Raw genomic sequence first — 27,698 nt, 5'->3', positions numbered from 1 at the left:
TCCAACAAAACCATCCCCCTTTTTTCAACACCATCATGAACTTGCTGGTGGTGCTCGCCCTCGTGCCCCTGATATGGCGGCTCGCCATCCAATTCCTCCCAGCTCAGTGGACAGAGCTCTACGCCTACTGGGACGCGGACGTCCTCAACGACGGGCTCGCTCGCTGGACTAACATGGGATACTGGGTGAGTCGTTGTGCGCAGAAGTGGCAGCTGACGGCAGGATGACGCCTCGTCGTTCTCAGAAGCTGGCGAGGCGCTCGCGCGGCGCCTTCTGTCCTTCGCGAACGTACCTCGTCTCGACAACGTGCTTGACGTGGCCCACGGCTCCGGCGACAGCCTCTGTGAGCAAATCAGTGACATGATGCTGATCAGTGCTCCACCTGGAATCCAATCCGAAGCATCTCACGGCAATCGCCTCGTTACCATCTGACACGGAGATGGCACAGGAGCGCGTGAACCAGTGGTTCCTCGAGCATGCGGGCAAGACTGACATTACGTGGTACACGGGCTCGGCGAGCGTTCGCCCGAATAAGGACTTTGACCACCCGCTGTACCCGATGCGCGGGTTCCTCGGCGAGTCAAGCAGCCAAGCGGAGGGCGAGGAGGCGGAGCAGGTTGTGTTCGACGACCACGATGAGACTGCGGCCCCGAAGGCGGTCGAGCACAAGCCCCTCCCCGGTTCTGAACCCTACGACCTTGTTTACATCCTCGACGCGCTCTACCACTTCCCGCCCTCGCGCGGATCCTTCGTGGACTCGGTTCTGCCCAACCTGAGGCCAGGCGGCGTGCTCGCGTACACGGACATTCTGGCGCCGCCATCATACGCCGCCTTTCCTGGCAAGCTTTTCGCCAATTTCCTCTCCATGATGCTCCGTGTTCCTGCGGCCAACCTCGCCGCGGGGCTGACTGTAGAGGAGTACGAGGCCCGCCTCCGAAACGCAGGCTACAATGCCAAGGTCGAAGATTGGACGGCGCACGTGCTCCCCGGCTTTTCCGCCAATCTCAAGGGCCGCGGAGGCGTGTGGTGGTTGACGGGCTGGCTGGTGGAGAAGGGGGCGGACAACGGATGGAAGTGCGTTGCGGTGCGCGCGCAGCGACCTCTGTAGAAGAGTTTGTGTAGCCATAGCCATCACATGTCTTGTCCTGTGATTTTGTGGCGGCGGCGCGGGGATGACTCACCACGCCATGTGCATTCCCAGAAGTGTGAGGGGCTGCTGGTACAAACATCGTGGAAGGCGTCGCGATGGTGCCTGGACCCCTGAGCAGCTGAGCAGCGGAATCAAATTTGCTCTTTTGCCACTGACGCGCCGCGTCTCTGTTCCAGGCCCTGAATTACATGACTGGACTTCTCGGGTGGTGCATGCGCTCGCCATCACAACAACCCTCATCGCCATCGTCGTTTTTGTCCTCGCCGCCTCCGTACTTTAGGCCCTGCAACTACCGAGGCTAACAGAGTGTGCCACTGTCACGCGCACTTCAATCCGAGCCATTTGTCCGCAGCGGTACGCCCTCTTTGCCTCGTTTCGCTGCCGCTCCATCTCTGCTTGCTGGAAGCCTCTCTTCGTCGCACTTCGTTGCTCTTCGCCCTCGCAACCTCATCCATCGAATTATGGACACCAGTCATCCTCTTCTACAAGCAGGGGATGATCCCAAGCCATTTCCGCCCTCATTTTCCACCTTCGTGCGCCTCGACAAGGCCTTTCTCTGCCCGATCTGCAAGGAGCTCCTCTCCGCGCCCGTCAGCATCGCATGCGGGCACTCTTTCTGCTCAGCGGTACGTCTGCGGCTTTCCTAGTAGTTGTGCTGACCGCAGTGTATTCGTTCCTCCCTCACACATGCGAAGAAGTGCCCCTCCTGCGGGGAAGCAGCGAGCGAAGGCGCGATCCGACGCAACCGGGCGCTCGAGGAGATGACGGATGCATGGGAGGCCGCTCGGTGGGTCTAATCGCTGTCTCTACTGACTCGTCAGACCGCAGTTGCTCGAATTTACAAAGCCACGCAAGCGCCCCGCACCTTCCTCTGGTCCACCCTCGGTCCATTCATTGAAACGCGCGCGAACACAGTCGCCCAGCAAGTCAGAATCACAGCCGCGCTCCACCTCCCCCTCAGAGGGGATGGAAGTGATGAATTCGAGCGACGCTGAAGTCGATGAGCTGTCCGAGAATGGTGAGTTGCGGCGACGGCCGAGCTGAACGCAGACGAAGCGCCATGTCCCATATGTGGAGTGAAGCTCGAGATCTCTGCGATCCCGGGCCATATCGACCGCGGCTGCCCGCCTCCCAAAGCGAAGGCGGCGCCAGCCAAGACGACGTGGAAGAAGCTCTTCGCGGGCGCAGGCGTAAAGGGCAAGACGTGAGCGCGTGGGTGGCCGAGCTGACCCAGTGCCGAGATGAAGCGGATCGTAAAGCCCAACTACAGCCTGATTAGCATCGGCGACCTGCGTGGGCTTCTCGCCGTAAGCCCCATCTCGGACGACCCGAGCTGACAGAAGGAACACGGGCTCCCCACCACCGGCGACCGGCCTACGCTCGAAGCACGGTTCCAGGAATGGACGATCCTGTACAATGCCAACCTCGACACATCGCATCCCGCCGCCCTCCCAGCATTACGGGCGAAGCTCGCGAACGCCGAGGCCTCGCGCCGCCGCGACCGCGACAAGGGGAAGGAAGAGGAGGTCGAGGCGCTGGCGAGCAAAGAGGGGCTGGCGAAACATGCGCGTGAGCAGCGCAGCGAGTTCGAGCGGCTGCGGCAAGACGTGCTGGACCGCAAAGCGCGCAAGGCACGGGGCGAGCCCGACGGGCAGAGGGTGGACACGGCCATCGAAGTGGAATGACGCGGAGCACGGCGGCCAGAGACAGTTGTACACATGCATATGCATTACTACCTCATGTATGCTGCTACAAGATCTGCTCGCTCTCGTCGGCGCCCAACAACCACCCGACGCCTTTGACGAGCGCGCGCCGCGCGCCGGCACGCACACTCGGCTCGTCGACGCTATCGAAGAGTGCGGCGGCGTCTCCCCTCCCACTCTCAAAGCTGCCCCTCGGCCGCTCCATACTCCCCCTGCTCGCGGTACGCTCGACCGGCGACGCGACTTTCCCCTTGGCGCTCCCCGGCCGCAGACTGGGGATGTTGAGGCCGGCGAGGTCGAACGCCATGCGCGCGGCCTTCGCCGCGCGCCGCGACCCCAATACCGTGTCGACGGGGAGGGACGAGAGGGCGGGGAACGCGGGCGCTGACGCGGACGCGGACGGCGAAGTCGGGCGCAGGAGCGCCGGGTCCGCGGCGACCTGCGCCTCGAGATCATGGTACAGCGGGAGGATGGATGCGAGCTCGGCCGCGGGCGCGAGCGCGACCGCTTGCGCGAGGAGCGCGAGGCGCGCGCCGACGTCGGGGATCGAAGTGCCGAGCGCGACGCAGGCGCGGTACGTGACGTCGCGGACTGCGGCGGCGTCGTCGCCCACCGCATCTGTCTTCGAGACCGCCTCGCCCTCGTCCCCGTCCCCGTCCCCGTCCCCGTCCCCGTCCCACCCCCACCCGTCTGCCGCCTCCGCGTCGCCCAAGTCGGGCTCGGCCATCGCGACCATGGCGTCGACGTGCTCCTTCGCCACCGCCCAGTCGGAATGCGCGATCGCGGCGTCCACCAGCATCCGGAGGACTTTGGCGCGCGGCGCCGGCGTCGTGTATCCCAGCTTGGCGGTCAGGTCCATGATGATGCCCGCGTGCCGGTAGGCGTCGTCGGTCGCGAGGACGCGGCGCACGAGGTCGAGCTTGTTCGGGGTGTACCGGATTTCGGCGGGCGTGAGGGCGCTCAGGGCTTTGAAGGAGGCCACGCGGGACGTGGCTTGGACGAAGTCTTGTTCGGCGCGGATTGCGGGCGAGGGGGGCGCGACGGAGAGGCTGGGGTTAGCACGCGAGCGGGGAGATAGGGGAGAGGCGGGAGAGGGCAGAGGGAGGATCAGTCGGGGAGGGGGAGAGATGGAGAGGAAGGGCACGCACCACTCGTAAGCCAACTTCATATCCCCCGTGTGGATGTTGCCCGTCTCGGCGCGCATGTAGAACTCTTTGGACGTGGTGAGCACAATCTCCTCGAGGTCTGCGGGGGTGAAGAGCTCCTCTGGCTCCAGGCGACGGATGACCTTTTTCGCGACGGCAAAGTCTGGCGTCAGCTCTACTGTCCTTGCCCACAGACTCACTCCCCGAACTCAAGAGGCCGTGCAAGAAAATGCGCATGACCTCCTCGTGCTCGAGCATACCAAACGCGCCGCGGAGCAGCGTGTCTTCTCCGCCGCGCAGGCGGCCCATGTCCTCCCACAGCGCGAGCCAATGGCGCTCGTCGGGGCGCGCGCGCCGCACCATCTTCTCGGCGAGGGTGCGCTGCTCGGCCTTGTCGCGCGCCGACTGCAGGAGCGTGCGCATGCGCACGCGGACGTCGTGGCGCGCGAGGATCTCGCCGCTTTCGAGGTGTACGTCGAGGATGTCGAGCGCGCGCGAGAGGGACGAGAAGGGCAGCGGCTTGAAGAAGTAGAAGAGGGCGCGGGCGTCGTGTGTTTCGCCGGCGACGGTGGGGCGGACGAAGGCCGCGAGCGAGTCGAGCGTCGTCTCCATCGCTTCGCGGTCGCTGTCGGCGTCCCGGCCCGCCACGTCCCACACGGGCAGACACTCAAAGATCGCCGACATGGTCGGCCACGCGCTCTCGTCGCTGCCGTACAGCACGGCCAGGGCTAGGCGTGCCACGGATTGGTCGTCTTTGATCAGGCGTTGGGAGGCGGGCAGCGTCGCTTTGCTCGCTTCGAAGCAGGGGAGCGCGAGGTGCAGCGAGAGGTCGAGGATTGCGCCGTCGAGCATGCGCTCCACGAGGCCGGCGTCCGCCTTGCCAGCCCGCTCGGCACGGCTCTCCAGCACGTAGAGGTAGGGGAGGACGAGGCGACGGATGTCGCCCACGATGCTGGCTGGCGTCGAGTTGGCGAGGTAGGCGCGCACAATGGCTTCGGGCTGCGCCGCTCTCCATGTCGCGAGGTTCCAGCGCCCGAGCTCGGCGGGGGAGAGGTTGGCGTCGTAAATCAGGCGCGAGAGGAGGCTGAGGTCCTCCCCGATCGCGTCGAGCGCGGGCACACCGAGCGCCGCGCCGTGCTGCACCCATGCGAGCTGCGCGTCGAGGAGGCCCAGGGCGTCGAGGCTGCCCACGCGCACGGCGTACCATGCGCTCAAGGCCTCAGAGGTCAGCGGCTCGGGGTGGGCGGGGGGCAGGAGGGCGGCGGGCGGAGGGTTGAGTGCGTACAGTCCGTATTTTGTGGCGAGGGCGTCAAGAAGTGTGTTCTCGTGCTCGAGCCGCCCGGTCGGCCAGCGCTCGTGCTCGCTGTCCTCCCACACGCCGGGGAGGAGGTTCTGCACGTCGTCCTCGGCAGGCGAGACCCAGCCGGGGATCGCTTCAACAATCGCCAGGCGGTACGGATACAGGTCTGAGCCGTGGCGCTGGCACACGATGCGCAGCGCGCGCACGTCCGCGACTGTGGCGAAATTGAGCGCCGACAGCGTGATGGGCTGCAGCACAAAGGTGCTGGGGTCTATTGGCGGCTCGGAGGGTTCGGGGAGGGGTTTGGGGGGCTGCGGGGGCGTGGGTGGTTCCGAGGCTTGGTCAGCCCACGGATCGTCGAGCATGGGCGGTACATTGTCGCCGTCGTCGTCCTCGCCCCATGGGTCGTCGAGCTCGATGTCCTCGATCGTCGGCGTTTTCGTCGCTGCTGACGCCGCGGTGCGTGGAGGACAGAAGGCGTCATAGGTATCGAGCCGCCGTCGGGCCTGCGCCAGAATTGCAAGGGCGCGCACAAGCTCTCTCCGCGCACTGTCCTGCACGGCGGCCTCAGTTGCCTCGAACACGTCCGCGAGGCCCCACCCTTCCCACCCGCCCGGCGCTTTCGTCGCTGACTCGAGACGCGCGCGCACATCGCCCTCGAGAAGTAGAGTCTCCTCCTCTCCAGCATTCAAGCCTGCATCGATCACGCGGCGCAGGAGTGTCTGGTCGTACACTCGTCCGGAGAGGACGAGGTTGGCGGCCGTGATGAGGCGCACAACAGGGGGGAGGGCATCGAGGGAGGCGAGGACTACTTCGGATGTGAGGGCGCGAGCGGGGGCGGAGAGGAGGCCGGCGGGGTCGAGAAGGTGTAGTGTCGAGCTCGAGGCGACGGGGCCCGAGTCGTCCATGGTTGTTGGTGATGGGTGGTGAGTGGATGTGATTTCGCTCATGTTCATGTTGGAGATGGGTTCACGTCATTGCATCGGGGGGTTTATTGGGTCCCCCCGTAGGAGGTCTCCCACGGTTGCCAGACACCTCCACCGGCCGTCATTACCTGCGGTGCGACCAAGACGCGGCCCGACGAGGCGACTGTTCTCATGGCCTGCATGACTGTAGGTTGCAAGGCGGCGAGGGGGCAAGGAGGCAGCGGGACAGCGGGACAGCGCGACCATCCGCTTCAAGCTACTGTACAGTACTTTACCACATCGTGAAAGGCCTCATGTGCTCCGGGGTCTCTCGTTGCGTGCATGCTCGTCGCCAACACCAGCATCGGGGAGGGAGCCCGACTTGCACCTCTCGGAGCATTGAAGTAGCCAGGAACGCTGTGCCGAGCGGAAGAATCTCCACTCGGAACCGCCACGTCCGTCGCCACGTCGTGCGCGAGACTCGGCCACGGCACCACCTAACAAGTTTACTGTTCCTCGCGCAATACTCCGGTCTGGCGCCGTCTAGGATGACTGCGTACTCGCGTGACATGCACACATGCAACGTACAAACAATGCATTGAATTGAGGTCAGAGGTCAGTGAGGAGTGATCTCGCCAGCCCTCGCCACGCGGGGCGCGAGGAGGAAGGGGACGCGTCACGCGTCGTTGATTGTCTCACTTTGAGTGGGGGGAGGATTCAAGCAAAGTTTAAAACCTGGGTTGGGCAGGGGTTATTGCATCAGGGCGTGGCTGAAACCCTGGGATACGGGACGCGCCAGCGCGCGCGCGCCAGAGCAAGCCCTACGCCAGGGGACACCCCTGGTGATCCGACTTGGGCATTTGGGTCCGCGTGCGCCGTGGCGCTTGGGCGGGAGGACCGTGTGTTTAGAACAGGGAGGAGGGAGGGAGAGAGGACAGGGAGGACAGGGAGGACAGGGAAGCAAACAAAGTGATCATCTGGTGCGTGTGCGCGAGCAAGACGAGGAGCGCGAGGAGAGCAAAGGCGAGACGCGTGAGAGATCGGGCGGTCATGTTGAGCTTTCGAGGCCAGTACAGATGTTTTGTGTTCAATCCTGGCATCCGGGGCCGGGATCGATGTTGGTCGGGAACAGCGAGTAAGTAGGGGCAGAGCAAGCAGAGAAAAGTGGACAAAGTTGGTCGTCGTGTGCCTTGGTCGGCATGGCCGGAAGGTATTTGCTTGCGTCGCTGTGTAGGTTTGGAGAGCAGGAGAGTTGAATCAACAGAGCGAGAGCGCGCGCGACAGAGGAGCAGGCTGCAAGAGACCGGAGACGAGTGATGGAGCTACCCTGCGGTTGAATTCCAGTGCGCTTCCAGTGGCGACCAAATCACTTCGCAGCAGCAGCAGTTGTCAGCCAGATCGCCAGAGTCAACAGTGTTGTAGCGCCCATCTTTGTCAACAACACCGGACTATCCGATTTCCGTCTCTCCTCGCCACCAACTAGACTAATCCATCTTGTATATCCACTCGGCTTGACCGCTCGCACAGCAACAATCTTTCTCTTTCCCATCCCCATTCTCCAACCACTAGGCCACCAGGCCACCAAGGGACGACGAGTTTTCAACGAGCGCCACCCAACTTGGCTCACGCTTGGGAATCATCATCAACCTGTCACTGCATCTCATCCACCAAGTTGGACAATTCGAGTCACGCATCACTCACTCACTCCCGCACCTGTTTCACCTTGCTCCTCCACCCACCTCCTCTCACCCACTCGCCCACTCGCCCACTCGCTCTATCGCTCGACTTCCTTTGACAGGACTGTAGCGTAGCCATCGCAACGCCCCATCTTCATCTCGACAGTTGCATACACGCTCATTCGCATCTTCTCTGTCTACTTTGGCCCGCGCGTCGGTGTATCTTCCACGCGCCGCGACATTGAATCACCCTTAAGAGGTGACTCGCTGTATAGCTTGATCAAGCAAGTCGTCGAGGGCCGCGTGTAACGGTCCACGCATCACGGAGCAGGCAACACCTAGTCGATTACCCTTTGCCCCGTTCAACCCACCCTTTTGCTTCCCGATCCCAACCCATTCCACCCAGCCACCACCCGCTCCTCGCATCCTCCTCCTCCTCTTCTCCTTTATCCTCCTCCCTCTCCCCCCCGATCTCTCCCTTCGCCCCCCCCCCCCCCCCCTCCCTCGACACGCGCCTACGCCGCCGCCGACCTGTCCACCTCAAGCTTGCTAGACTGCAAGGCTGCAGGCTGCAGGCCGTCGTCTACTACCTCCCCCTGATCAAGCTCGGCCCCTTTACCCGGTCAACGCTCTGATCGCGTCCTCCTCATCCCTCCCTCAACCTCACACCACCTCCGTCCGCCCCTCGGCCTTGCATCTGTCATCTCGCATCTCGCATCTTGCATCTCGCAGTGCGCGGTCGCTATCATCCTCGATTCTCGGTCCACTGCACTCTCCCACCTCCCACTTCCTCGCCACACGTCGTGGGCACGCGCGTGTACGCACGCGTCCACTTCCGTAAGTCTGCATTCCCCCTCACACACCACACTCAACTCGACTCCCGGCCACCGGCCTCTGGCACCACCATCTCCCATCCATCTTCGCGCGTCAATCAGTCCCATACCAAGCGCTCCCCTCGCCCCCACCTCACTCGCCGCTGTCCCCACTGCGCTACACTGCAAAGTTGTGACCACTCTCGCAGCTGCCGCGCATCCACCTCTTCCACCCAGCCACTCAGCCACTCTTCTCCTCTCCGGCGCTCCCCCACCCACCCACAAGCCCCCCTCTCCCCCGCTCCCCACCTGCTCCTCCCTCGCCCCCCCCAGCCTTGGCTGACGCTGATCCCTTCCCAGCCATCCCTCCACTGTCCATCTGTGTAACTGTACACACCACCCAAGGCATCTCGCCATCCTCTTCAAAGCCTCAACTCCACCTTCGTTGATAAACCCCCTCAACACTCCACCACATCCCAACAGCGTAGTGTCGGTCGCGTAACCACATCGCGTCCTCGAGTCCTCTTGATGACCTCCGTCCTTCCACCGCACCCAATGTCCGATCCATTCGCTGCCCCATCACGAGGGCGCGCGTCGATGGACGTCCCACCCTCAGCACGATACCCAACTCCCCCATTCTCACCTCCAACTGGTCCCCAAATGATGATGCCTGGCTCAGCTCCCCTGCACGCCTTACCCTCGACAGCGTCAACAAGGGCCTCTGTCTCATCACAGCGTCCTCAGACAATGCACGGTGCGGCTTACTCCTCCATCGCAGACGAGTTTGGTCAATACCTTCCTCCAGCCGCCTCTACTTCCTCCTCTTCCTCTTCATCTCGTCCTCATCGCTCAAGCAATGTCCCCCCCACCATGCCCCTCCCTTCCGTTGAAGCAATGTCTCAGTCACACTCATCCTCTGGCTACGAGCCAACAGCCCAGCAGCGCAAGAGGCAGTCGCACAACCCTGCCGCTATCGCCCACGCGTCGCCCCCAAAGCAAGAGTACCTGTCGGATGAGTACGTCCTCCACCCCTCGGTCCACGCCTACAAGCAGGCGCATCCTGGTCGTCCCATGATCGCCCTCGGCAACTACATTCTCTTGCAGACACTGGGCGAGGGCGAGTTTGGCAAGGTCAAGCTTGGCGTTCACAGCGAGTATGGCGTCGAGGTCGCCATCAAGCTCATCCGCCGCGGGCAATTGGAGACCGAGTCGCGCCGTGCCAACAAGGTTGAGCGCGAAATCGAGGTGTTGAGGGTGAGTGTGGCAGTGTGCTGGTTGGACGGACGCGCAGGGAAGGGCCACGAGCTAACAATGGCAGCAATTGAAGCACCCCAACATTGTGCGCATGTTGGATGTCATCGACACGGCAAAGTATATTGGCATCGTTCTCGAGTTTGCTGGAGGTGGGATAATTGTGCAGTAGAGTCAGCCTAACCGCAGGTGGCGAGCTGTTCGACTACATCCTGGCAAACCGTTACCTCAAGGAGAAGGACGCGTCACGCCTCTTCGCTCAGCTCATCTCGGGCGTTGACTACCTGCACCAGAAGCACATTGTGCACCGCGACCTCAAGTTGGAGAACTTGTTGCTGGACCGCCACCGCAACATTATCATCACTGACTTTGGCTTTGCCAACGCTTTCGAGCGCGAAGGCGATGACCTCATGGCTACTAGCTGTGGCAGCCCATGCTATGCTGCACCAGAGCTCGTCGTGTCCGAAGGACTGTACGTCGGTACCGCCGTCGACGTGTGGTCGTGTGGTGTCATTCTCTACGCCATGCTTTCCGGCTACCTGCCGTACGATGACGATCCGGACAACCCGGACGGCGACAACATCAACCTGCTCTACAAGTACATTATGAGCACCCCGCTCAACTTCCCGGAACACATGTCGCGCATGGCCATGGACCTCCTCCTCATGATGCTTGTGCCCGACCCCCAGGAGCGCTGCAACATTCCCCAGATCGAGATGCACCCGTGGTTGGACGCTCAGCGATCCATCTTTGACCGGACCGTCGAGGAGCACGAGCTCATCTTCACCGAGAACATGCAAAAGAAGAGCCAGGCCGCCAAGCGCGATCTTGCCCATCGTCGTCGCCTGCAGCAGGAGGCCAAGCTCGTCAAAGCTTTCCAGCGCAGCCACAGCACGGCACCAGGCTCAAACGTTATGCTGGACGACCATCGCCGCGCCAAGGACCAGCGTCAACGCAGCGGTATTCCTGCAACGTCTACGGTCCCAGACTACCTCTACAACGCCGGCCACCGCGACCGTTTCCCCGTCTTGGAGCCACGCCGGGAGCAACACCATCGCGACCAGGCCGCTCCTTCTGCCGTTCCTTCACTCGCCCTTCCCCCATTGCCGATTCACCAGCCTATCTCTGAGCCACAATCCTCAATCGGCCCCACCACCCCGCCTCAGACGCCTCCCAGGCCGCGCACAACCTCAGCCCACTGTCTCAACACGCCTGAGCGAGAGGTTGTTGAGCCAGTCACGCCGGTGCGCAGAGGTTCGGCCGAACCCCGGACTCCAATGTCGGCAAACAAGAATCGCCACACCATCCAGGTAGAGTACGATGGCGACAAGGGCTGGGAGCGCTTCAAGAATCTTCACGCCATGGCCACGAAGCCTGCGGACATTGTGGAGCCGGCTCCCGCGAAGCCGCTTGATGTCCCGCAGATCGGTGACATGGAGGTGGACTCGACATCTGAGATCGACTCTAAGATGGAGTCGCGCACCCACACCCCTCTTACGACTGAAGGGGCCGGCCTAGCGCCAGCGGCCATCATCACTCCTGAAGTTACCAAGGAGCCTGAGCAGGTCGAAGCGAACCCCGAGGCCACAAGCACTGTTGAGACCAATGTGCCGGCCCGTGTGCAGCCTCAGCCTCAGCTGCCGGCTGAGCAGCTGCCAATCGACCTCACAGACGTGCCCGCTTCGGCTTCCGGGGACGTCGCTCCCCCTCCCCGCCCACCCCGTCGCTCGCCCTCAATTCCTCAGACACCATCCAAGCGTCCGCGCGAGGGAGAGGTTGATGACCTGCCGATCGTGACGACCCCCAAGGCTACGACGGCGTCCGAGAGCCAGGTACCGACTCCAAGAGCCGAGGCGCGCTCTCGCACCGTGTCTACCCCACTTCCGCCCGGTGTCGCCACCCCTAGAGCTCAGCCTTCGGGCACGCTGCCTACAAACGTCGCTCCCACGCGGCCGCCGAAGAGGGACCGTACTAGTCGTCGGGGCATGGGCATGTCTCTTGACAAATTCGGTCTCGCCAAGCTCTTGGGTCAAACACCAGCCCCACCTTCCTCTCGGCCGTCGTACATACCCGTTTCACAGCACAACAAGAGCCACTCTGTTGCGTTTAGTCCCTCCTCCATTGCGCCTCCCGCCCCTCCCGGCTCAGCCGAAAAGAAGGCGCGACGCAAAACGGTGCAGCTCATGAACCCCACTTCCCGCACTTCAACCCCAGACAACATGTCGTCGCGGGCTTCGCACACTTCGAGCTTCTCCAACAAGGATGTGGTCATTGGCCCTCAGGGAATCCAGCCGCGACCATCGCAGGACCAGCCGAGCAGCACGTCTGTTGTCACAGTGGACGCGTTTGGAGACTCGCATGGCCAGCGCACCGCGTCGAGCAGCGCCGCCAAGAGGGTCATGGACTGGTTCAGACGCAAGTCTCTCGCAAAGGACACCCTGAGCACTATCAAGTCCGGCAGTCTCCGCGCCGACTCGATCTCCAGCTCTGCCGGCCGTCCCTCCGTTAGCGCGGACCGCAGCTACGTCCACGTCACGGCGCCTACCAATTCCAACGAACCGCCCAGGTCGATGGTGCGCGACGAGAGTATCAGCCCCCTCACAGACGGCCCTTCCATCGTTGTCAGCGAGTCAACCCCTCAGCAGAAGTCGCCCGACCGCAAAGAGACGATCCGTCGCAAACAGACCGAAGGGCGAGAACCCTCTGCGACGTCACCTTCTGAGAAGCGCATCCCGCTTGCGCCCGCCAATAGCAAGGCAAACGTTGACAAGACGCTGCTTTCGCCCGAGCGCGGCGCAATTCCTATGCGGTCCAAGTCGGTCCGTACGCCGAGCGCACCGTCTGCGGCCGCATCTCTCGTCAACCCCCACCATGTGGCGGACGCAAGCCACCAGGCAAACGGCACCCTCTCAGTCGAGGACAGCAAGATGCGCGTCCACAGCGGTCTTGTCGACCAGTCCGTACTGACTTCGCGGCCGCCGAAGGAGGTCATGGCCGAGGTCATTCGCGTACTTCACGGTATGGGCATGGACGTCAAGCAGGAGGCCGACTACCGTCTGCGCTGCACTCGTGTTCGCCGTCGCAAGGCCGGTCCAACGACAGGTTTGTCCACGGGTGCTGCCGGAATTGGGCCCATCGCCCTGGTCCAATCCTCCAGTAAGAGCAGCGATGGCCGTCCTCTTCCCTCAACTGGCTCGGGCGGCCTCTCAGGTCTCAAGGGCATGCTCCTTCGCCGTGGCTCCTCGTACTCCTCGTACAGTTCGCACGCCCTCGCCCGCAGCGAAAGCGACCTGCTCGCTTCTGCGTCCACATCGACTACACCCCAGCTGGCGTCGCCTCATCTCGGCCCGGCTCCAGAACCTGTGTACGGCGAGCACGCGATCGACAACGGCGACGAGGTCAAGTTTGTCGTTGAGCTTTGCCGGATCAAGAACCTGCAGGGCTTGTACCTGCTTCGCATCAAACGTCTGCGCGGCTCGGTTTGGGCGTTCAAGTTCATCTACCAGACGATCGTGGACCGCTGCGAGACGCTTACGCACTAAGGCGGCCTGCAGCAATACAAACCACTACACAATTCCATTCCTCTCGCATGATATCCGCTCCAGCCATGGTTTTCTCCGTCACGTCACATTTGTCATTCAAACGCCAACAACTCAGCAACACTTCCACAACTTCACAATTTCTCATTATATCATGTAATGCGTGGCCTACAGCACGTTGCACATCCATTGTACATGCGGCCTGACTCCCATACATTCTCCATCACTCCCTTAGCTACAGGTAGCACTTGATGGACTTTCATTGGCACGATTGGTGTTTTGGGTTGTGGAGTTGAGCGAGACTGACAAGTGAATAATCAAGAAGACTGGGCGAGGTGGACAGAATTTGGCGTGTAATCTCACGACATCTGCCCCAGTCTCAGTCAACGTGTCGTGCATATCATCTACCCGCCACGCTTCCGCACGCGAACCACTGCAGCGTCCCAATTGCCGCCTAACCTTCGCTTCCACCGCCATCCCCACCAGAGCATGAGCGGCCCGCCAACATTGACGAGGAGGAGGACGGCGAAGAACACGCGCGCCGCCCCGCCCGGCACGGGGAAGGGCCCGAGAGTCGTGGGATGCCGCGACGGGGGGAGGAGAGACGCCGACAGCCATATCATGGAGAAGGTGAGGGCGACGGAGAACGCAGGCCCCGCTTCCTGCTGTCAGCTACGTAGCATGACACACCTACCCGCACGCCCTTGGCGAGGTTCGGCCAGCCGGCGAACAGGCCCGCGGCAAGCATGACGAGTGAGAAGACGTGTCCCGTCGACGGCAGGCGGGAGGCGAGCACGACGCTGGCGGAGAGCGCGGAGGTGAGTGAGAGGGAAGATGTGAGGCTGGGGTCAGAGTCTTTCCTAGCTTGTCCGGCCCGGTATGAAGCGCATCTCACCTCTTCTCCTCGGGTTCGTCGCGGCCGCCGCCGCTGACGCTCCGCCTCCTTCGTCGCCGCTTGCGCCGCCGATCAGGGCCCGTGCGGAAGTCCGTCAAGAGCAGGTGCACGAAGAAGAGGAGGCCGGCGAGGGGCCAGATCGAGTCGCTGGTCGTTGCCGAGGTCAGTGTTCCGAGGACGGGGGCGAGGAGACCCAGCAGCAGCGGCGGGAGGAGAAGGGGACGCAGTGCCGAAGTCGCGGGGAGGAGGGCTACGTGTCAGTGCTGGAATGATGCCTTCCTCCGTCTCTCAGCGCACTCACGGCCTACATTCTCCTTCTTCGCCGCCTCCCACCCCACACGCCAAAGACCATACGCGACCACGCCGACGGTCGCACACGCCCACCCGACCTCGGCGGCGCCAAAGTTGCCGACGAGCATCCCGTAAAAGATGGCCAGGAAGAGGGCGATGACAGCAAGATGCTGCGACACGGGCAGCGTCGCGAGGATGAGCGGAAGGAGCTTGGGCCTGGGGCGCTGTGCTACTTGTCAGCTGTCGGTCTTCAGATAGCATGCGCGCTCGGCGCTTCGCGACCCATCTCCAGACACGTCCACAGGGAGCACTCACGCAACGCGTCGAGCTCGGCGAGGAACGAGGGCGGCACGTAGTTGTCGGGAAAAGGTTGGCGGCGCCAGAGCACCTTCTCCCACTCGACGGCGGGGCGATGGGGGTGCTTCCCGCCCGCGGAGACGGGTGCGGGCGGAGGCATGGCGATGGATTGTTGTCGGGAGTCGAAACACGGTCTTGCAGGAGGTGACCGGCTCAGGCACCGGATATCGGCGCAAGCCATAATTCAAACGTCATGTTCAAACCACTTCCCCCGGCGCCCAGGCATCACATCTCGTCACTTCATCATGGAAGAGAAAGAGCGGGTTCACGAGCCGCGGCTGGAGAAGGAGGTGGGTCTTGTGTCTGCGCTGCTGACTCCAGTCGGGAGATGATTTGCGGCGTCCTGCAAGCACAACGACTCTAACTCCGATAGAGAAGCTCCCCACGCCATCGCCCCGGATGCAGCCCACGCGCCTCGCCTCCACGCCCTACGCGACGGACTACGAGCTTGCGGAACTCGACCTCGCTCAGCACGGGACGTACTCGTCGCTGCCCCCGTCGCCGCGTGCCGCCCAATTCGACTTTGAGTACGCGCACGAGGTGGACGTCGACGATGTGCTTGCCAGGCTGGATCCAGGAGGCTCGCCGCGCGTCACGCGCCGCCGCTTGTCGCTTGGCAGTGCCAGCGCAAGCGCTAGCGCGCACGAGAGCGAGCGCGAACTGGACGAGGTCGAGCAGTTCTGGCCCGCTAGAAGCAGACGCCAGACACTCGACTCGACGCAAGTGCCGCCGCCCATCTCCCCAACTTCAGAGCATACCGAGACGAGAGATGCGCCGCCCGACTCCGAACGCACAGGGCTGAGTATTTGGGATCTGCTGAGAGACGAGGACGCGGCCGAGCAGTGGGAAGGCTGGATTGCCGACGGCAAGTGGTGCGTCTGCGTCGCCACGCCGTGCTGACCGCAGGGAACGCATCGCCAACTTCCTCGCCGTGCCCCTCGCCGTGGAGAAGGTGACGACTTTCGGCGCACTCCTCTGTCTCGACGGCTTCCTGTACAACTTTACGATCTTGCCTATCCGCGCGACGTTTGCGTTCACGCGCATCCTGTCGCGCCTCGTGCGCCGTCAGCCCCTCACCCCCATCCCGCCTGCACACGTGCAGAGTGTGCTCCGGCTGCTCCTTCTCGTTATACCCGCGGCGGTGTTACTCGTCAGCACCGACGCGAGCAAGATGTATCATTCCGTACGCGGGCAGGAGACGATCAAATTATATGTCATCTTCAACGCATTGGAGGTGAGAGACATGCTTCTGGTGGGGTTAAGAGCTGATGACAGATCGGCGACCGGTTGTGCTGCGCCTTTGGGCAGGATGTGCTCGATACGCTGTTTGCGCGTGATACCTTGGACACGCTCACGTACAACGTGCAGCGGAACGGCAAGAGACGGAAGAGAGAGCACGTCCGCCCAGCATTCTTCTTCTTTCTCTCCCTGGGCTATGTCTGTAGGTTCTGCGTTGCTGACTGTGAGCTGACAGCAGTGATTCACACCATCATCTTCTTCTACATGCTTATCGCGCTCAATGTCGCGATCAACTCGTATGACTACACGCTCATCTCTCTCCTTATCAGCAACCAGTTTGTGGAGATCAAGGGCTGTCAGTGATAAGTGAGATCGCCACTGACGGCAGCTGTCTTCAAGAAGTTCGAGAAGGAGAACCTCTTCCAGATCATGTGTGCCGGTGAGCTTCAGCATTCACCGGTAAGCTGACAACAGACATTGTGGAACGCTTCCAGCTTGGAACAATGTTGCTGGTCATCGCGATGCGCAACATGATGGAGATGGCGGGCTCAGACCTCGCTTTCCTCCCGAAGAGCTTCACGAGGGGCAAGAGTTTGCTTGAGCGCATCTTCTCTGTAAGTTTAATTTGCCCTCCTCAGCGGCGCTCATACCAAGCCGGTGCTCTTTGTCCTTGCATCCGAGATGATCGTCGACTGGATGAAGCACGCCTTCATCGCCAAGTTTAACCACGTCCGCGCTTCCGTCTACGACCGTTTCACCGACATCCTTGCCAAGGACGTGCTACTGGCCGGAACCATTGGCAGCAGCTCTGGCAAGCGGAAACGCAAGGTAAGCCGTGGCGATTGCTTCAGTCCGGACCTTAACACGCGCAGCATCCTATTCTCCTCGATCAATCGCCTCTGGTTGCCCGCCGACTGGGAATCGCGAACATCCCCCTCGCAGTGCTCGTAATTCGCATCAGTGCCCAGATTGTGGGGATGTTGACAAGTACTTCGACGCAGGCTATCGACGGGCGAAGCCTCAGCTCTGACTGGATCTGGTTGTCGCTCAAGTGGGCGCTTGCGATCCTCATCACAGCCAGCATCTGGGGATGGTAGGCAACGCAGACGCCAGATATCTGACACCAGCCTCATCGCGCTCAAGATCCTGCTCGGCCTCGGCCTACTCAGCTTCTCTGCACTCCGTCAAGCGGGAATGGACGAGCGCGAGGCACAGGATGCAGTCAATGATTTCGGGCGCGCACCCGTGGGAGTCAGCAAGGAGGAGATAGTGAGTCTGAGCTTGCGAAGGCGCGTAGTTCTGACAGGACAGGCGTACAACAAAGAGACGTCGCGGTACCTCTCCCAGCCCGACGACGACCTCCCTGACCACCCATCTGCCCCCGTCCTGCAATCTCCCCCGCTGTCAAAGCGCGCCGAGGCGGAAGGTGCAGGCGCGAGAGGCGAAGGAAGACCCAGCGGGAAGAAGAAGGCGTGGCGGCTGGAGGAGGTCGAGCGCTGGACCATGGTGAAACGTATATGGTAGACCCTCCGACTTCCAACTTCACCTCGCCTCCCCAACCAACCCATCCCCGTCCCCAGCCCGTCCAGCTGCGTCCAGACCGTCATGCCGCATCGCCGACACTGTTGTAATCCTAGTTTGATGCATTCGCTCGTCTACTCTTCGGCCTGCTCCTTCGTTGGTGGCTGGGCCATCAGGGAGTCCTCGCGGCGCTTGCCGGCCCAGTCGAACTTGTTCTGTTGTTAGCCACTGCGCGCGCACTGCACACCCACGTCGTAGGTGATCGAGACGGCCGCGATGAAGGCAGGGAAGAGAAGGCCCCACCGCACAACCTTGTACGTGATAGGGCGCGAGAACTTGAAGTGCTGGTACACGTTCTCGCGCATCGCCGCCCACCGGTCGATGGCGGGGTCGAACTGGCGTTAGCGAGTGCTCGGAATGCAGGGAATGCTTGTGGAGAGTGCGGGGGCTGGAGGTGGGTGGCGAGGAAGGTGTCGGCTTCGACGGAGGGGAGAAGACGAGGAACAGAGCCGTCAGAGCGGCGCTCGCCAACAAATGCCATGCGAGCCGGCCTTGGCGCAGCCGCACACACCCCCCAGTCCCCGATACACTGTGTCCATCCGGGTGTCTCTGCGCGCTGCACAGCTCGCCCTCCGCGCCAAATGGCAGCAACCATGCCTGGATGGCCTCGGCGCGACCATGCGGACGACCCCTTCCCCGGCTAGTGTGCTCCGCCCGCGCCCAAATCGCGCGTACTCACGAGGACATGGTCTGCCGTCAGCTCACTCCCATATACCTCGTGACTCACGGTGGTCTCCTGCCATTGTGTCTGCGGCGAGCTGTTGCGTCTGCTGTTCGGAACGTCGAAGTCGAGGCGCGGACCAACGAGCAGGTGCCCATTGCAGGGTTTATCCGGGCCTCCCGTTATACAGCTTATGCGCTCCCCCCTCTTGGACGTTTGCCACAACGGGATTAATTTGCCGCTGGACCCAGGCAGCCCACGTGGGTCTGGTTGGCGAAACCCTGGACCCCCGGAAACGCGGCGATTTGTTGTGTGTACCATCCAGCCACCTCACAATTTCATCGAAGCCACAAGTCGAATGGTGCAATTGAGTTGTGTCGGATCTGCGAACTTTCACATATTATAGCATGTACCCAAAATTCCCAATAGTAGCCCTTGCGCTACGTAGGTCATGTCTCTCATCCGTTCGACACCAGTCGACGCTGGCCAATGTTGAATGCGTCTCTGAATCTCTGGACCAAACAACACTGTTTGCATTCTGTATTGACATTCAGCCTTCCTCCACTCCCTGACCCGTCTTCCTCCTCTGTCGAACCCGCAACCCCCATCGCGCACCCCGCTTTGCCACCGCTACGTCACATAAATATTCACTGCCTTGTCCTCTTTGGTTCCCATCTCTCATTCTCCCTCTCACCACCCGTCCCTCTTCTGAATCTTCTGTCCTCTCCCCCCTCCAGCAATCAGTAACTCAGTAGCTTAAGAACAATCTACCCTCCTCCCTCAATCGCCACTCGTCATTCTTCACTCGTCACTCGCCACCCCTGACGCTCCATCCCCCACTCTTGCGATCTCTCCTCACCAACACTCATCAACCATGACCCGCAAGCGCAACAAGCATTCTTCGTCGCTTTCCCAGAAACCCCTCCCCAAGCGGCAGGCTGTCGATGCTGCTGGCCCCCCCATGGTTTGCAGTGGCTCTGCCAATGACGAAACCCTCTTCCCCACCAACTCCACCTCGACACTCGGGTCGGAAACCTACACCAGTGTCTCCCCCTCCAATCCACGTAGTCTCAGCCACTGCCCGTACGGCTTTACAACGCACACCCACCTGGACCCTCAGACACTGGAGCCCATCGGTTTCCAGATAGTCCCTAACGCCCCCTACCGCCCCAATGATACTCAGAGGCCAGCTCCAACTCTCGAACAGCTCATCCATCGACTTGATGTAATTGAGGCTAAAGGCAATGTCAACAGGAACGAGGAGGACAACAACCAAGTTCTCCGGGCTATCAACTTTCTAGCTGACACGATCGCGAAGAATACCGAGCAAGTCGCCAAGATGAACAGCCGCCTCGACGAGCTCCATGAAGCCCAAGCCGATTTGGTTCATCGAGTCGACAAGCTGTCCCAGGGAATGGCCGATGTCGACGACTCCATGTCCCAACACGTGGAGGCAGTGGAGGATCGCCTGGTGGATTTGATGCTGATCCAGTGTCAGGTGTCCGACCAGCAAGCGAGTGTGAGTAGGATGGAGAATGTGCTCCAAACACTTCGCATGGAGTTTGCAACTCGAGAAGAGGCGGCAAAGACGCACGGCTCTGCGCTTGAGGCCAGTCTGCAGGAGGAAATCCGCTCCATCGCTTCCGCAATGGCTGGCCTCTCTGGGCAGTTGCAACAGATGGAGGCGCCTCACCCCGCCCTTTCTTCGGGTCACTCCGCCGCAGCCGTTGGCCTGGGTACAGGGAACGATACCACTCAGGCATCGGCCCACTTCAGCCAGTCGGCTTCCGGCAGTCAGGGGGCCACCTTTCCCGCCACGATGCAGAGTAAAGGCAAGGGGCCGGCTCTGCCTCCGAGTTTCGAGCGACACCACGCCTTTTCCCCATGGCCGACCACGGCTGCGGGCCCCTCCCAATGTCCTCCTTCAGCCTTCCCGCCCCTCCCTCCCGACCATGGCAACGGTAGACCTCTCTCTCCGGGGCATTCGACACCGTTCTACTTCACTCCTGATTTTGGCCACACCAGAACTGCCGGACATCACATCTCCTGGTCGCCATGGACTCGAGCAGTCTTTACTGTGAGATTGACCTTGGCATTCTCTCATGCTTAGCTGACCTACAGTGACACACTTCCGCCCCGACGCGCATGAGCACGCGAATTTTGTCATTTCATTTCTTTCAATTAATTGTGGTGGTTACAGCCCGTTTGGGATGTCTCGCACGCGCTTTTTGGAGTAGCGCAGATTGTGCCTGGAGAGAGGAGTCACGGCTGGGGGAGTACGCGGGGTATATGACAGAAGAGCCATGGAGAAGAAGAGGAAGAAGTACGGACTGAGGTCGACATATATGCACGTATTGTCTCGCAAGCCACAGTCTGGTGGATCCCAGGTGGCAGGTGGCCAGGTGGTGAAATGGGTCGATGGTATTGTGCGAGAGGGGCCAGGGATGCTCGTGGTGTGGTAGTAGACGCGACTGGTTTGCTTTTTACCCCTTGACCGCCTGGCATACTTCCACAAGCAATTTAGGGATCACCCCTACCACTTACAGTACATCCTTTCAGCGCCGGGTACTGCTCCATCGTTGACCTGGACCGATTAGGAGCTGAGGTTGGACATGTGTCATTTCGTTGACTTTCTGGGAGATGTAGTCAGCCAGCGCATCCCGTTGCTTGCGGTTTGGTGTGTCATGGTTATTGGCGCAGTCGGTGATTCGAGCATTGTCTGTGAGGTGGTGGTACCATGTTACACCTCGCCACCTTCCCTCCAACTCCCATTTCACTCTACCTGTGCCATCATCACTCACCATTACTGTCATCATCACTGTCACCATCACTGTTACCATCACTGCTACCATCACCGCTTCCGCGTTCATGTCTGACCCCGTCGTAGACTCAAACGATCACACACCTCGCAGTGTCGCGACCTCACCCTCCTCGCACCATCCCTTCCTCCGCGATACTGCTCTTCAAGAGGTACCCCGCCCCCCTCCTCCCTCATCTCCGGACCTCAACGCCGCCCTGTCCGATCTCAACAAGCCCGCCCGCGGCGAAAGCATCCTCAACTACCGCACCATTCGCGTAATCGACTGCTCAACGTACGTGAATCCCTACAGCGACAGCGAAGAAGCGGAGCGTCTTCCAGCGATAGCTATCTGCGATGGAACGCTGCGTGCAGCCTTGGTTCCGAAGGCCAGACCGCCCCTTCCCTCCCAAGCATTCCCAGCCAGGCGGTCTTCGCTCTTCATGACACCACCCGATGTGTCCGAGGGTCCTCTATCCCTCACACCTCCCGAGACCAGCTCATGTACGCACCCGGCCGCAGCTCCCAATGCCGCTATCGCTATCGCTCCGCACGCCGCCCACCCGTCCGCACCACGGACCATTGGCACCAGGCAAGTCTCATCTCCGCCATCTCACCCAGCTTTCTCGCGTCCTCCAGTGAATGCTATCGACTTTGCCGACCCCTCGCGCTCGACTTCTCCAAGTTCCGTTCCCGTCCTGCCTCACGATGTCAAGATACGATCAACCCCGTCTACCCCCTGTGTTCCCGCCGATGAGAAGAATGCTTCCAAACAGCATGAAGCTTGTCCCTTTGCGGCCAATGACACCATTCCTACGTCCATTCTTCGTCCTAGCCCGAAGTTGAACGACGTCAGAGAACTGTGGCAAAAAGCCCCTGGCCCAACTCGCCGTTGTTCTTCCTCCAACTCCATCCTGATCTGGCCCGACTCGCCCCCTCGACCGCTATCGTCTGCAGCCCTTCAAGCACGCCCATTGAGTGCACCTGTTTCTTCCGACGACGACAAGAGCACTTCGGGGAAGCGGGTGAGCTGGATCCCAGGCGACGACCTGGAGTGGCTCCCAACTATGGGAACTCCTCCGGATGTACATCCTCCTCCTCCAAGCCCGACAAGCACCCGCACAAGGCGGCTTTATCGCGCCATTACAGAGGCAGTCAGTCCCATGCTCGACGCCTGGAGAGGAGAGACCATGGGGGCCATTCACGTTCTCCGTCGAAAAGCCACAGAGGTCGAGCAAGAGATGAAGGCAGTGAAGAGTTACGTCAAGGAGACGAGAGAGCAGGAAGACTGGACGCAGATGGCTCTCGAAGAGAGGGACGCCAAGCGCCAGGCTGACCAGGTCTGCCGGGATTGGGAATGGAGAGAAACCTTAGTCAGACCTCTTCAAGAGCAACTAGACGAGCTACGATCGCGGATCGAATCTCTTTCAGCAGATAATCTGCGCTTACGACGTGAAAACTCCACTCTAGGGGCTCAGGTTATGCGCATGGAGTTAGTGCTGATTAATGGCCTACGCTAACGCCAGGAGGATCATTCGGAACTCTCTTTCGGACCACTCGGACGGCCTCTGCGACTATTCGGATCTGGATGAGGCTCTTGCCGACAATGATCAAGGCACAAACAAGAGCAGTAAAATCATTGATCGGGGATGAGCGCGAAGTCAGTAAAGGACGAGAGCGACAAATGAACCGACAGGTTGGGCGGAGAGCTCTCGCGAAGAGGTAGCGTGGAGCTGGGGAAGAAGGTCAGAGAGGAACAGAGTACGACAAGGAAGAGCGGCGCCGAGACCGAGGCTGGGAGCGGACTGACTACCACACGTGCGAATCGGACTATTGCTTGGAGAAGTAGTGCTCGAAGGATTGGCTGTTGCAGGTGAGATGCACTTGTGTTCGAAGAGGCACCTTTCCGTTCAGCCATAGCATCGTCGTGCCGGCTTCCTCGACGTGAAAGCGTCCTAACGCGTGAAAGCGTCCTAAGGCGTGTAATCGTGAGGCTTGAATGTGAATTTTGATTCATAATACATTTCTCCAATTTTCTGTGCTCTCAACACTGCCCGACTGTCTGAGCTTTTTTCATTTGAAAGAGGGGCTGACACCGAGGATGGGCTTTAGAAGGCGATGTCAGGTGGGCGGGCGATCCCCCGTTGCATAGAGGTTTCGCACCGGGGCACAGGTGCTATGTGGATCTCAGGCGCTTGGTTGTTTACACCAAGGCATTGCTCGATGATGCGCAAGGTTGATGCTGGCTATCTGCTCGCTGTCCTCCAACATCCATCCGCCACGCCACACTGCCCGATTCCGTCATGCCATGAATGAGGAATTTGATCCCGCTTGTTGCCCCTCGATTGCCGCCCACACCAAGGCCTTTGTGCGTCCCATACCCACTTCCTCTCGCCTCACTTTGCCACCCACATGAGCTATCCCTCACGCTCGCCACCGAATAGGGCGTACTCGCCCTCGGGCCCTGTGCACAGGTCGCGCTCCCGGTCGCACTCCCCGCGGCGGTACGACGACCGTCGTCCACCCCGGCGCGAGTATGACCGTGATCGAGAATTCGATGATCGGGTGCCTCCCCCGCGCGACCGCGACCGCGATGAGCGTGTCCCTCCCCCCCGCCACCGCGATCGCGACTACTACGACGATCGCCCGCGCCGGGACCACGACAGCCGTGAGCGCGACTACGGCGCTCCGCGCCGGGATGATCGTGATCGCAGAGACTACGACCGCGCACCGAGGGGCCGCTTCGATGACTCGCGCGCCAAATCCGATCCTAGTCGCGACGTCATCTTTCTCGGCCTCGACCCCGAGCTGACGGAGAAGGAGCTCGAGGGATATCTCCGTGTCGAGCATGGCTACGACGTTGAGAGCTCCAAGATCGTGCGAGAGCGCGCGACGGGTCAGTCCAAGGGCTTTGGATTCGCGCAGTTCTCAACACTCGAGCAGTCCACGCGCTTCATGAAGGACAAGTGAGTTCAGATTTGCCCAGCCCCACCCCCAGCACCTTCTGCACCACTCTTCCGTGGTCCAAATCGCGAGGCGCAACGGACTGCACATAGCTGACCACAGCTTCCCACACGTCACCATGCCTGCGCTCTTCGCTCACAGCGAGCCGCGCCGCGTCAAGATCGACTTCGCCGGTTCGCGGCTGGATGACGCGCCAACCCCCGTACCTCAGCTCGGCGCGCGTCATGACGGCACCCGCGACATCGGGCAGCCTGGCGGGGGCAGCCGCGTGCTCCTCCTTCGTGGCTTGGATCCAGGGACGTACGCCGGCGAGGTTGTGCGCCGTCTAGCAGAGGAGATCACGCGCATGCTCGGGAAGGGCACTCAGCGCGATGCCGAGGCGTGCATCTCGCGCGTGGTCATGATTGTCGACAGAGCCTCTGCCATTTCGTGGGGCTTCGCCTTCGTTGAGCTCGTAACTCCGGAGCTTGCGAGCGCGCTCATGCCTTTCCTCTTTCTTCCACAGCACCAGCCTACGGGCTTTTTGATCTCAGGCGTGCCGATCGCTGCGTCGTTTGCCAATGTGAACGCGTTCATCCCCACGCCATGTGGACCGATGGGTGGCCAGTTCCTCCTCCGAGCGGCTGCCGACGGTGGCATTGGCGCGACCACCATCACCTCGCCCGATGGCGAGTATTGCACTTACTGGCATCAGCAGGCTGGCGCCGTCGAGACTCTCCCGCGCGGCGCGCCTCCCGTACCTGCACGCGGCGCTTCCATCGAGCTCAGCGACGAGACCCGGCGTTTCCTGGGCAACCTGGGTGGCAAGTGGAAGCCTCCAAAGGCGGCTGCTTCTGCCAGCGGTGTAGTGAACTCGCCCACCGAGTCATCGACCTCTGCGCAGGCTGCTGAGACGCCCACCGGCCCTCTCGTCGGAGGCATGCAGCCCATCAAGATCGGCTTTGGCAATGCGATCAAGAAGAAGCCCAAGGAGGAGCCTGTGATGGTCGAGATTATGTCCAAGGCCCTTGTCGACGATAATGATGAGGTCGATCTCGTGGGCAAGGACTCGACACTGCCTTCAAGGAGTTAGTGGACCTACTCGACGTGACTGACGTTTCAGCCAAAGGCGCGCACATCGTCCCCCCCACTTCGACCAGCCGGAAGGTAAAGATTGCATGCTGCGGATCCTCTCCTCATCGCTCCTGCTCACGTAACTCTAGGTCGCAGGCTTCATTAACAAGTGGAACACCAAGCAAACCGAGCTCTCCAAGCCACGGCAACCCAAGGCACCTGGCGCCCCTCCGGCTGGAGTATCTGCGGCTAACGCAGCGCCACTGGCTCAAGTACCGGTTCCAGCCCCACATCAGGCGCAGCCGCAGCCCTCAAGCAACAGCGATTTCGACTACGGCGACACCTACAACTTTGCCGCAACTGGCAAAGTGGCGTGTCTGCTGTGCCAGCGACAGTTCAAGTCCGAGGAAATGCTGCGCAAGCACAACGCGCAGTCAGAACTACACAAGGCTCGCACTTCCATTCCTGAACCGCGTAGGTTCAGGCAGAATGGGTCACTGACCTCGTCCATTGATTACATCCGCGACTTGCTTGAATTTGCTTTCCAAATTCCTCATACCCCTTCTCATCGTGTCACAAACACCAATGTTTCCAACCAAACCTGTATCGTACCACCTCTATCCTCTCGCAACTGGCTCCGACCGTGTACATTGTGAATACAGACTAACCTTGGGGATCCTGCTATCCGAGAGGCCGGCAAGCGGCGCAAGAATAATGCTGTCGCCGCCCAGACTGGCTCCAACCTACAGTTCCGCGATCGCGCCGCCGAGCGCCGAGAGGTCCACCAACAGCCTGACCGTCCAGCGCTGCCCCCAGACGCGCGCCTCGCTGCAGGTAGCCGAGAGGCAGCCCCCGCCCCTGCACTAAAGCCCATCGCCCCGGCGGAGAATGTCGGCAACAAGCTCCTCGCCAAGATGGGCTGGACGGGTGGGACAGGTCTCGGCGTGAACGAGGACGGGCGCGCCGAGCCTGTGCGCGTGCAGCAGTTTGAGCAGCGCGCTGGGTTGGGCGCAGCGGCTGGGCGTGACCCAGGACGCTGGTCAGGTCCAGGTGGCTGGCAGAGGCGCGCGCAGGACATGGTGGGTCATGTTGCGACACGGAGCTGACAGTGTGCAGACTCAGGAGCGTTTCCAGGCTGCCGATCGCCAGAATCAGAGCCAGAACCAGGTCCATAACCAGAATCAGAGCTAACGTCGTCTTCTTCTTGTAATGTATCACAGTGTCTGCATCGGCAGTAGACGCTTTGCTCTACCTCGCAATCGTCACAGGATACGGGTTACTAATTTCTTGGGGTGTCCATTACAAGTTACAACTGTCCTTCGTTTCGACCGATCCGGCTGCGGATGCATAGCACTGACGAGCGCAATCTAGCGCGAGATATGTGACTCGTCCGACGTCAAGGAGAGACGTGACAGGCGGTCGCTCTCGTTTTGTGTGCCCTGGGATGCTGTGTGTGAGCGCAGTTCGGGCGTTGCGGTGTACTCACCCTCGGCACGCTTGCAGATTGAGCAGCGGCACCGGTCCTCTGCGGGAGGGATGGGGAGGGCGCGCGGCACGCGTGGCAAAGGGCGGTGCCAGAGGGGCGGCGACACGGGGGGTACCTGGGCGGCGAGCTTGGCCTGTTTGGTCTTGAGCATCTCGCCCTGTGCCTTGAGCTGGTGGCTCTTCATATGTGAGTCGGGCTCGGGCTTGTACTCGGACATAGGGCGTTTGCGGCGCGCATAGTATGGCGGCAGGGGGTTGTGGAGCTGCAGGCTGAATCTGCGCGACTTGGCGCTCGGCGGCGGTGATGGCGGCGCCGGCGAGCTGAAGAAGGTGAACTGCGGCATGGGTGTGCGGCGGAGGGTATGCGGGGTGGCGGAGGGCTCAGGCCTCCGAGGCGCAATATGTAGTGGCTTGTGGCTGAAGACGTGGATGCGGTTGGAGGAGAGGTCGATTGAGAGACAGATGGAGAGTGAGATTATGAGTGACGGTGGATCGGTGGAGATCCGGATCCTCATGAAGGCGAGGCAGCCGTAGCCTTGTGCCCTCGCACGGGCGTATCGAAGCCGAGGTGGTCGGCGTCCCACGCAAAAGCGGTTCGCGGCCGGCCGCATCGCCTGTTGTGGCCCTTGCGCAGCCCCCGGCCGCCGCCACGCTCGCACCGGATTCCAGCTTTCGTCCCACGCCACCGCAGATCGGGCCGCCGTCACCGTGCACCCCACCCTGCCCCACACTTCCACCACGCACAAGCAGACATGGCAACAATCACCACCTTTGTCGTGCACATGCACGTGCCTCTGATCGCGCGGCAGCCCGACCAGCTCGCGAGCTCTCCGCTGTGTCATGTCCTGTCGTGCCATTGTCTATATCTATGCTGTTGTACATGTCCCGTGTCCT

General features: G+C 61.3%; 10 protein-coding genes across 10 annotated transcripts; 6 read left to right on the top strand and 4 right to left on the bottom strand.

The window, feature by feature from the left end:
- Positions 1 to 35: 35 nt before the first annotated feature.
- On the top strand, positions 36 to 1,108 carry COLE_02550 (uncharacterized protein; the record flags this gene model as incomplete). The annotated part of the gene is made up of 3 exons (XM_018426045.2): positions 36 to 185; positions 223 to 343; positions 375 to 1,108. 3 exons carry the CDS (start codon positions 36 to 38, stop codon positions 1,106 to 1,108), a joined length of 1,005 nt encoding a protein of 334 aa, XP_018277539.1.
- A 503-nt stretch (positions 1,109 to 1,611) lies between these two features.
- Positions 1,612 to 2,835, top strand: COLE_02549 (uncharacterized protein; the record flags this gene model as incomplete). Its single annotated transcript, XM_018419456.2, has 6 exons — positions 1,612 to 1,776; positions 1,816 to 1,937; positions 1,972 to 2,168; positions 2,201 to 2,354; positions 2,385 to 2,457; positions 2,494 to 2,835. The coding sequence occupies 6 exons, from the start codon at positions 1,612 to 1,614 to the stop codon at positions 2,833 to 2,835; spliced, it is 1,053 nt and encodes a 350-aa protein (XP_018277538.1).
- Positions 2,836 to 2,899: 64 nt separating this feature from the next.
- Positions 2,900 to 6,206, bottom strand: COLE_02548 (uncharacterized protein; the record flags this gene model as incomplete). Its single annotated transcript, XM_018426816.2, has 3 exons — positions 2,900 to 3,902; positions 4,002 to 4,161; positions 4,199 to 6,206. The coding sequence occupies 3 exons, from the start codon at positions 6,204 to 6,206 to the stop codon at positions 2,900 to 2,902; spliced, it is 3,171 nt and encodes a 1,056-aa protein (XP_018277537.1).
- A 3,355-nt stretch (positions 6,207 to 9,561) lies between these two features.
- On the top strand, positions 9,562 to 13,484 carry COLE_02547 (uncharacterized protein; the record flags this gene model as incomplete). Its single annotated transcript, XM_018424842.1, has 3 exons — positions 9,562 to 9,945; positions 10,010 to 10,094; positions 10,132 to 13,484. 3 exons carry the CDS (start codon positions 9,562 to 9,564, stop codon positions 13,482 to 13,484), a joined length of 3,822 nt encoding a protein of 1,273 aa, XP_018277536.1.
- A 401-nt stretch (positions 13,485 to 13,885) lies between these two features.
- Positions 13,886 to 15,124, bottom strand: COLE_02546 (uncharacterized protein; the record flags this gene model as incomplete). The annotated part of the gene is made up of 5 exons (XM_018423661.2): positions 13,886 to 14,143; positions 14,176 to 14,323; positions 14,377 to 14,626; positions 14,678 to 14,896; positions 14,983 to 15,124. The coding sequence occupies 5 exons, from the start codon at positions 15,122 to 15,124 to the stop codon at positions 13,886 to 13,888; spliced, it is 1,017 nt and encodes a 338-aa protein (XP_018277535.1).
- A 145-nt stretch (positions 15,125 to 15,269) lies between these two features.
- On the top strand, positions 15,270 to 17,787 carry COLE_02545 (uncharacterized protein; the record flags this gene model as incomplete). The annotated part of the gene is made up of 11 exons (XM_018423660.2): positions 15,270 to 15,314; positions 15,346 to 15,896; positions 15,931 to 16,258; positions 16,300 to 16,465; positions 16,502 to 16,618; positions 16,652 to 16,702; positions 16,738 to 16,877; positions 16,918 to 17,091; positions 17,136 to 17,356; positions 17,391 to 17,532; positions 17,575 to 17,787. 11 exons carry the CDS (start codon positions 15,270 to 15,272, stop codon positions 17,785 to 17,787), a joined length of 2,148 nt encoding a protein of 715 aa, XP_018277534.1.
- Positions 17,788 to 17,918: 131 nt separating this feature from the next.
- COLE_02544 (uncharacterized protein) lies at positions 17,919 to 18,149 on the bottom strand (the record flags this gene model as incomplete). Its single annotated transcript, XM_018425479.2, has 2 exons — positions 17,919 to 17,999; positions 18,036 to 18,149. 2 exons carry the CDS (start codon positions 18,147 to 18,149, stop codon positions 17,919 to 17,921), a joined length of 195 nt encoding a protein of 64 aa, XP_018277533.2.
- A 1,230-nt stretch (positions 18,150 to 19,379) lies between these two features.
- On the top strand, positions 19,380 to 20,615 carry COLE_02543 (uncharacterized protein; the record flags this gene model as incomplete). The annotated part of the gene is made up of 1 exon (XM_018419455.2): positions 19,380 to 20,615. One exon carries the CDS (start codon positions 19,380 to 19,382, stop codon positions 20,613 to 20,615), a length of 1,236 nt encoding a protein of 411 aa, XP_018277532.2.
- A 3,099-nt stretch (positions 20,616 to 23,714) lies between these two features.
- COLE_02542 (uncharacterized protein) lies at positions 23,715 to 26,510 on the top strand (the record flags this gene model as incomplete). Its single annotated transcript, XM_018426815.2, has 6 exons — positions 23,715 to 24,268; positions 24,369 to 25,333; positions 25,369 to 25,412; positions 25,469 to 25,793; positions 26,010 to 26,398; positions 26,436 to 26,510. 6 exons carry the CDS (start codon positions 23,715 to 23,717, stop codon positions 26,508 to 26,510), a joined length of 2,352 nt encoding a protein of 783 aa, XP_018277531.1.
- A 176-nt stretch (positions 26,511 to 26,686) lies between these two features.
- Positions 26,687 to 27,319, bottom strand: COLE_02541 (uncharacterized protein; the record flags this gene model as incomplete). Its single annotated transcript, XM_018419454.2, has 1 exon — positions 26,687 to 27,319. The coding sequence occupies one exon, from the start codon at positions 27,317 to 27,319 to the stop codon at positions 26,687 to 26,689; it is 633 nt and encodes a 210-aa protein (XP_018277530.1).
- Between the last annotated feature and the right edge of the window lie 379 nt (positions 27,320 to 27,698).

Source organism: Cutaneotrichosporon oleaginosum, assembly GCF_008065305.1.
Source record: "Cutaneotrichosporon oleaginosum strain ATCC 20508 chromosome Unknown ATCC20508_contig02, whole genome shotgun sequence".
NCBI classification, from domain to species: domain Eukaryota; kingdom Fungi; phylum Basidiomycota; class Tremellomycetes; order Trichosporonales; family Trichosporonaceae; genus Cutaneotrichosporon; species Cutaneotrichosporon oleaginosum.
Note: the sequence above shows the minus strand (reverse complement) of the source record. Positions and strands in the feature narration are given on the sequence as shown.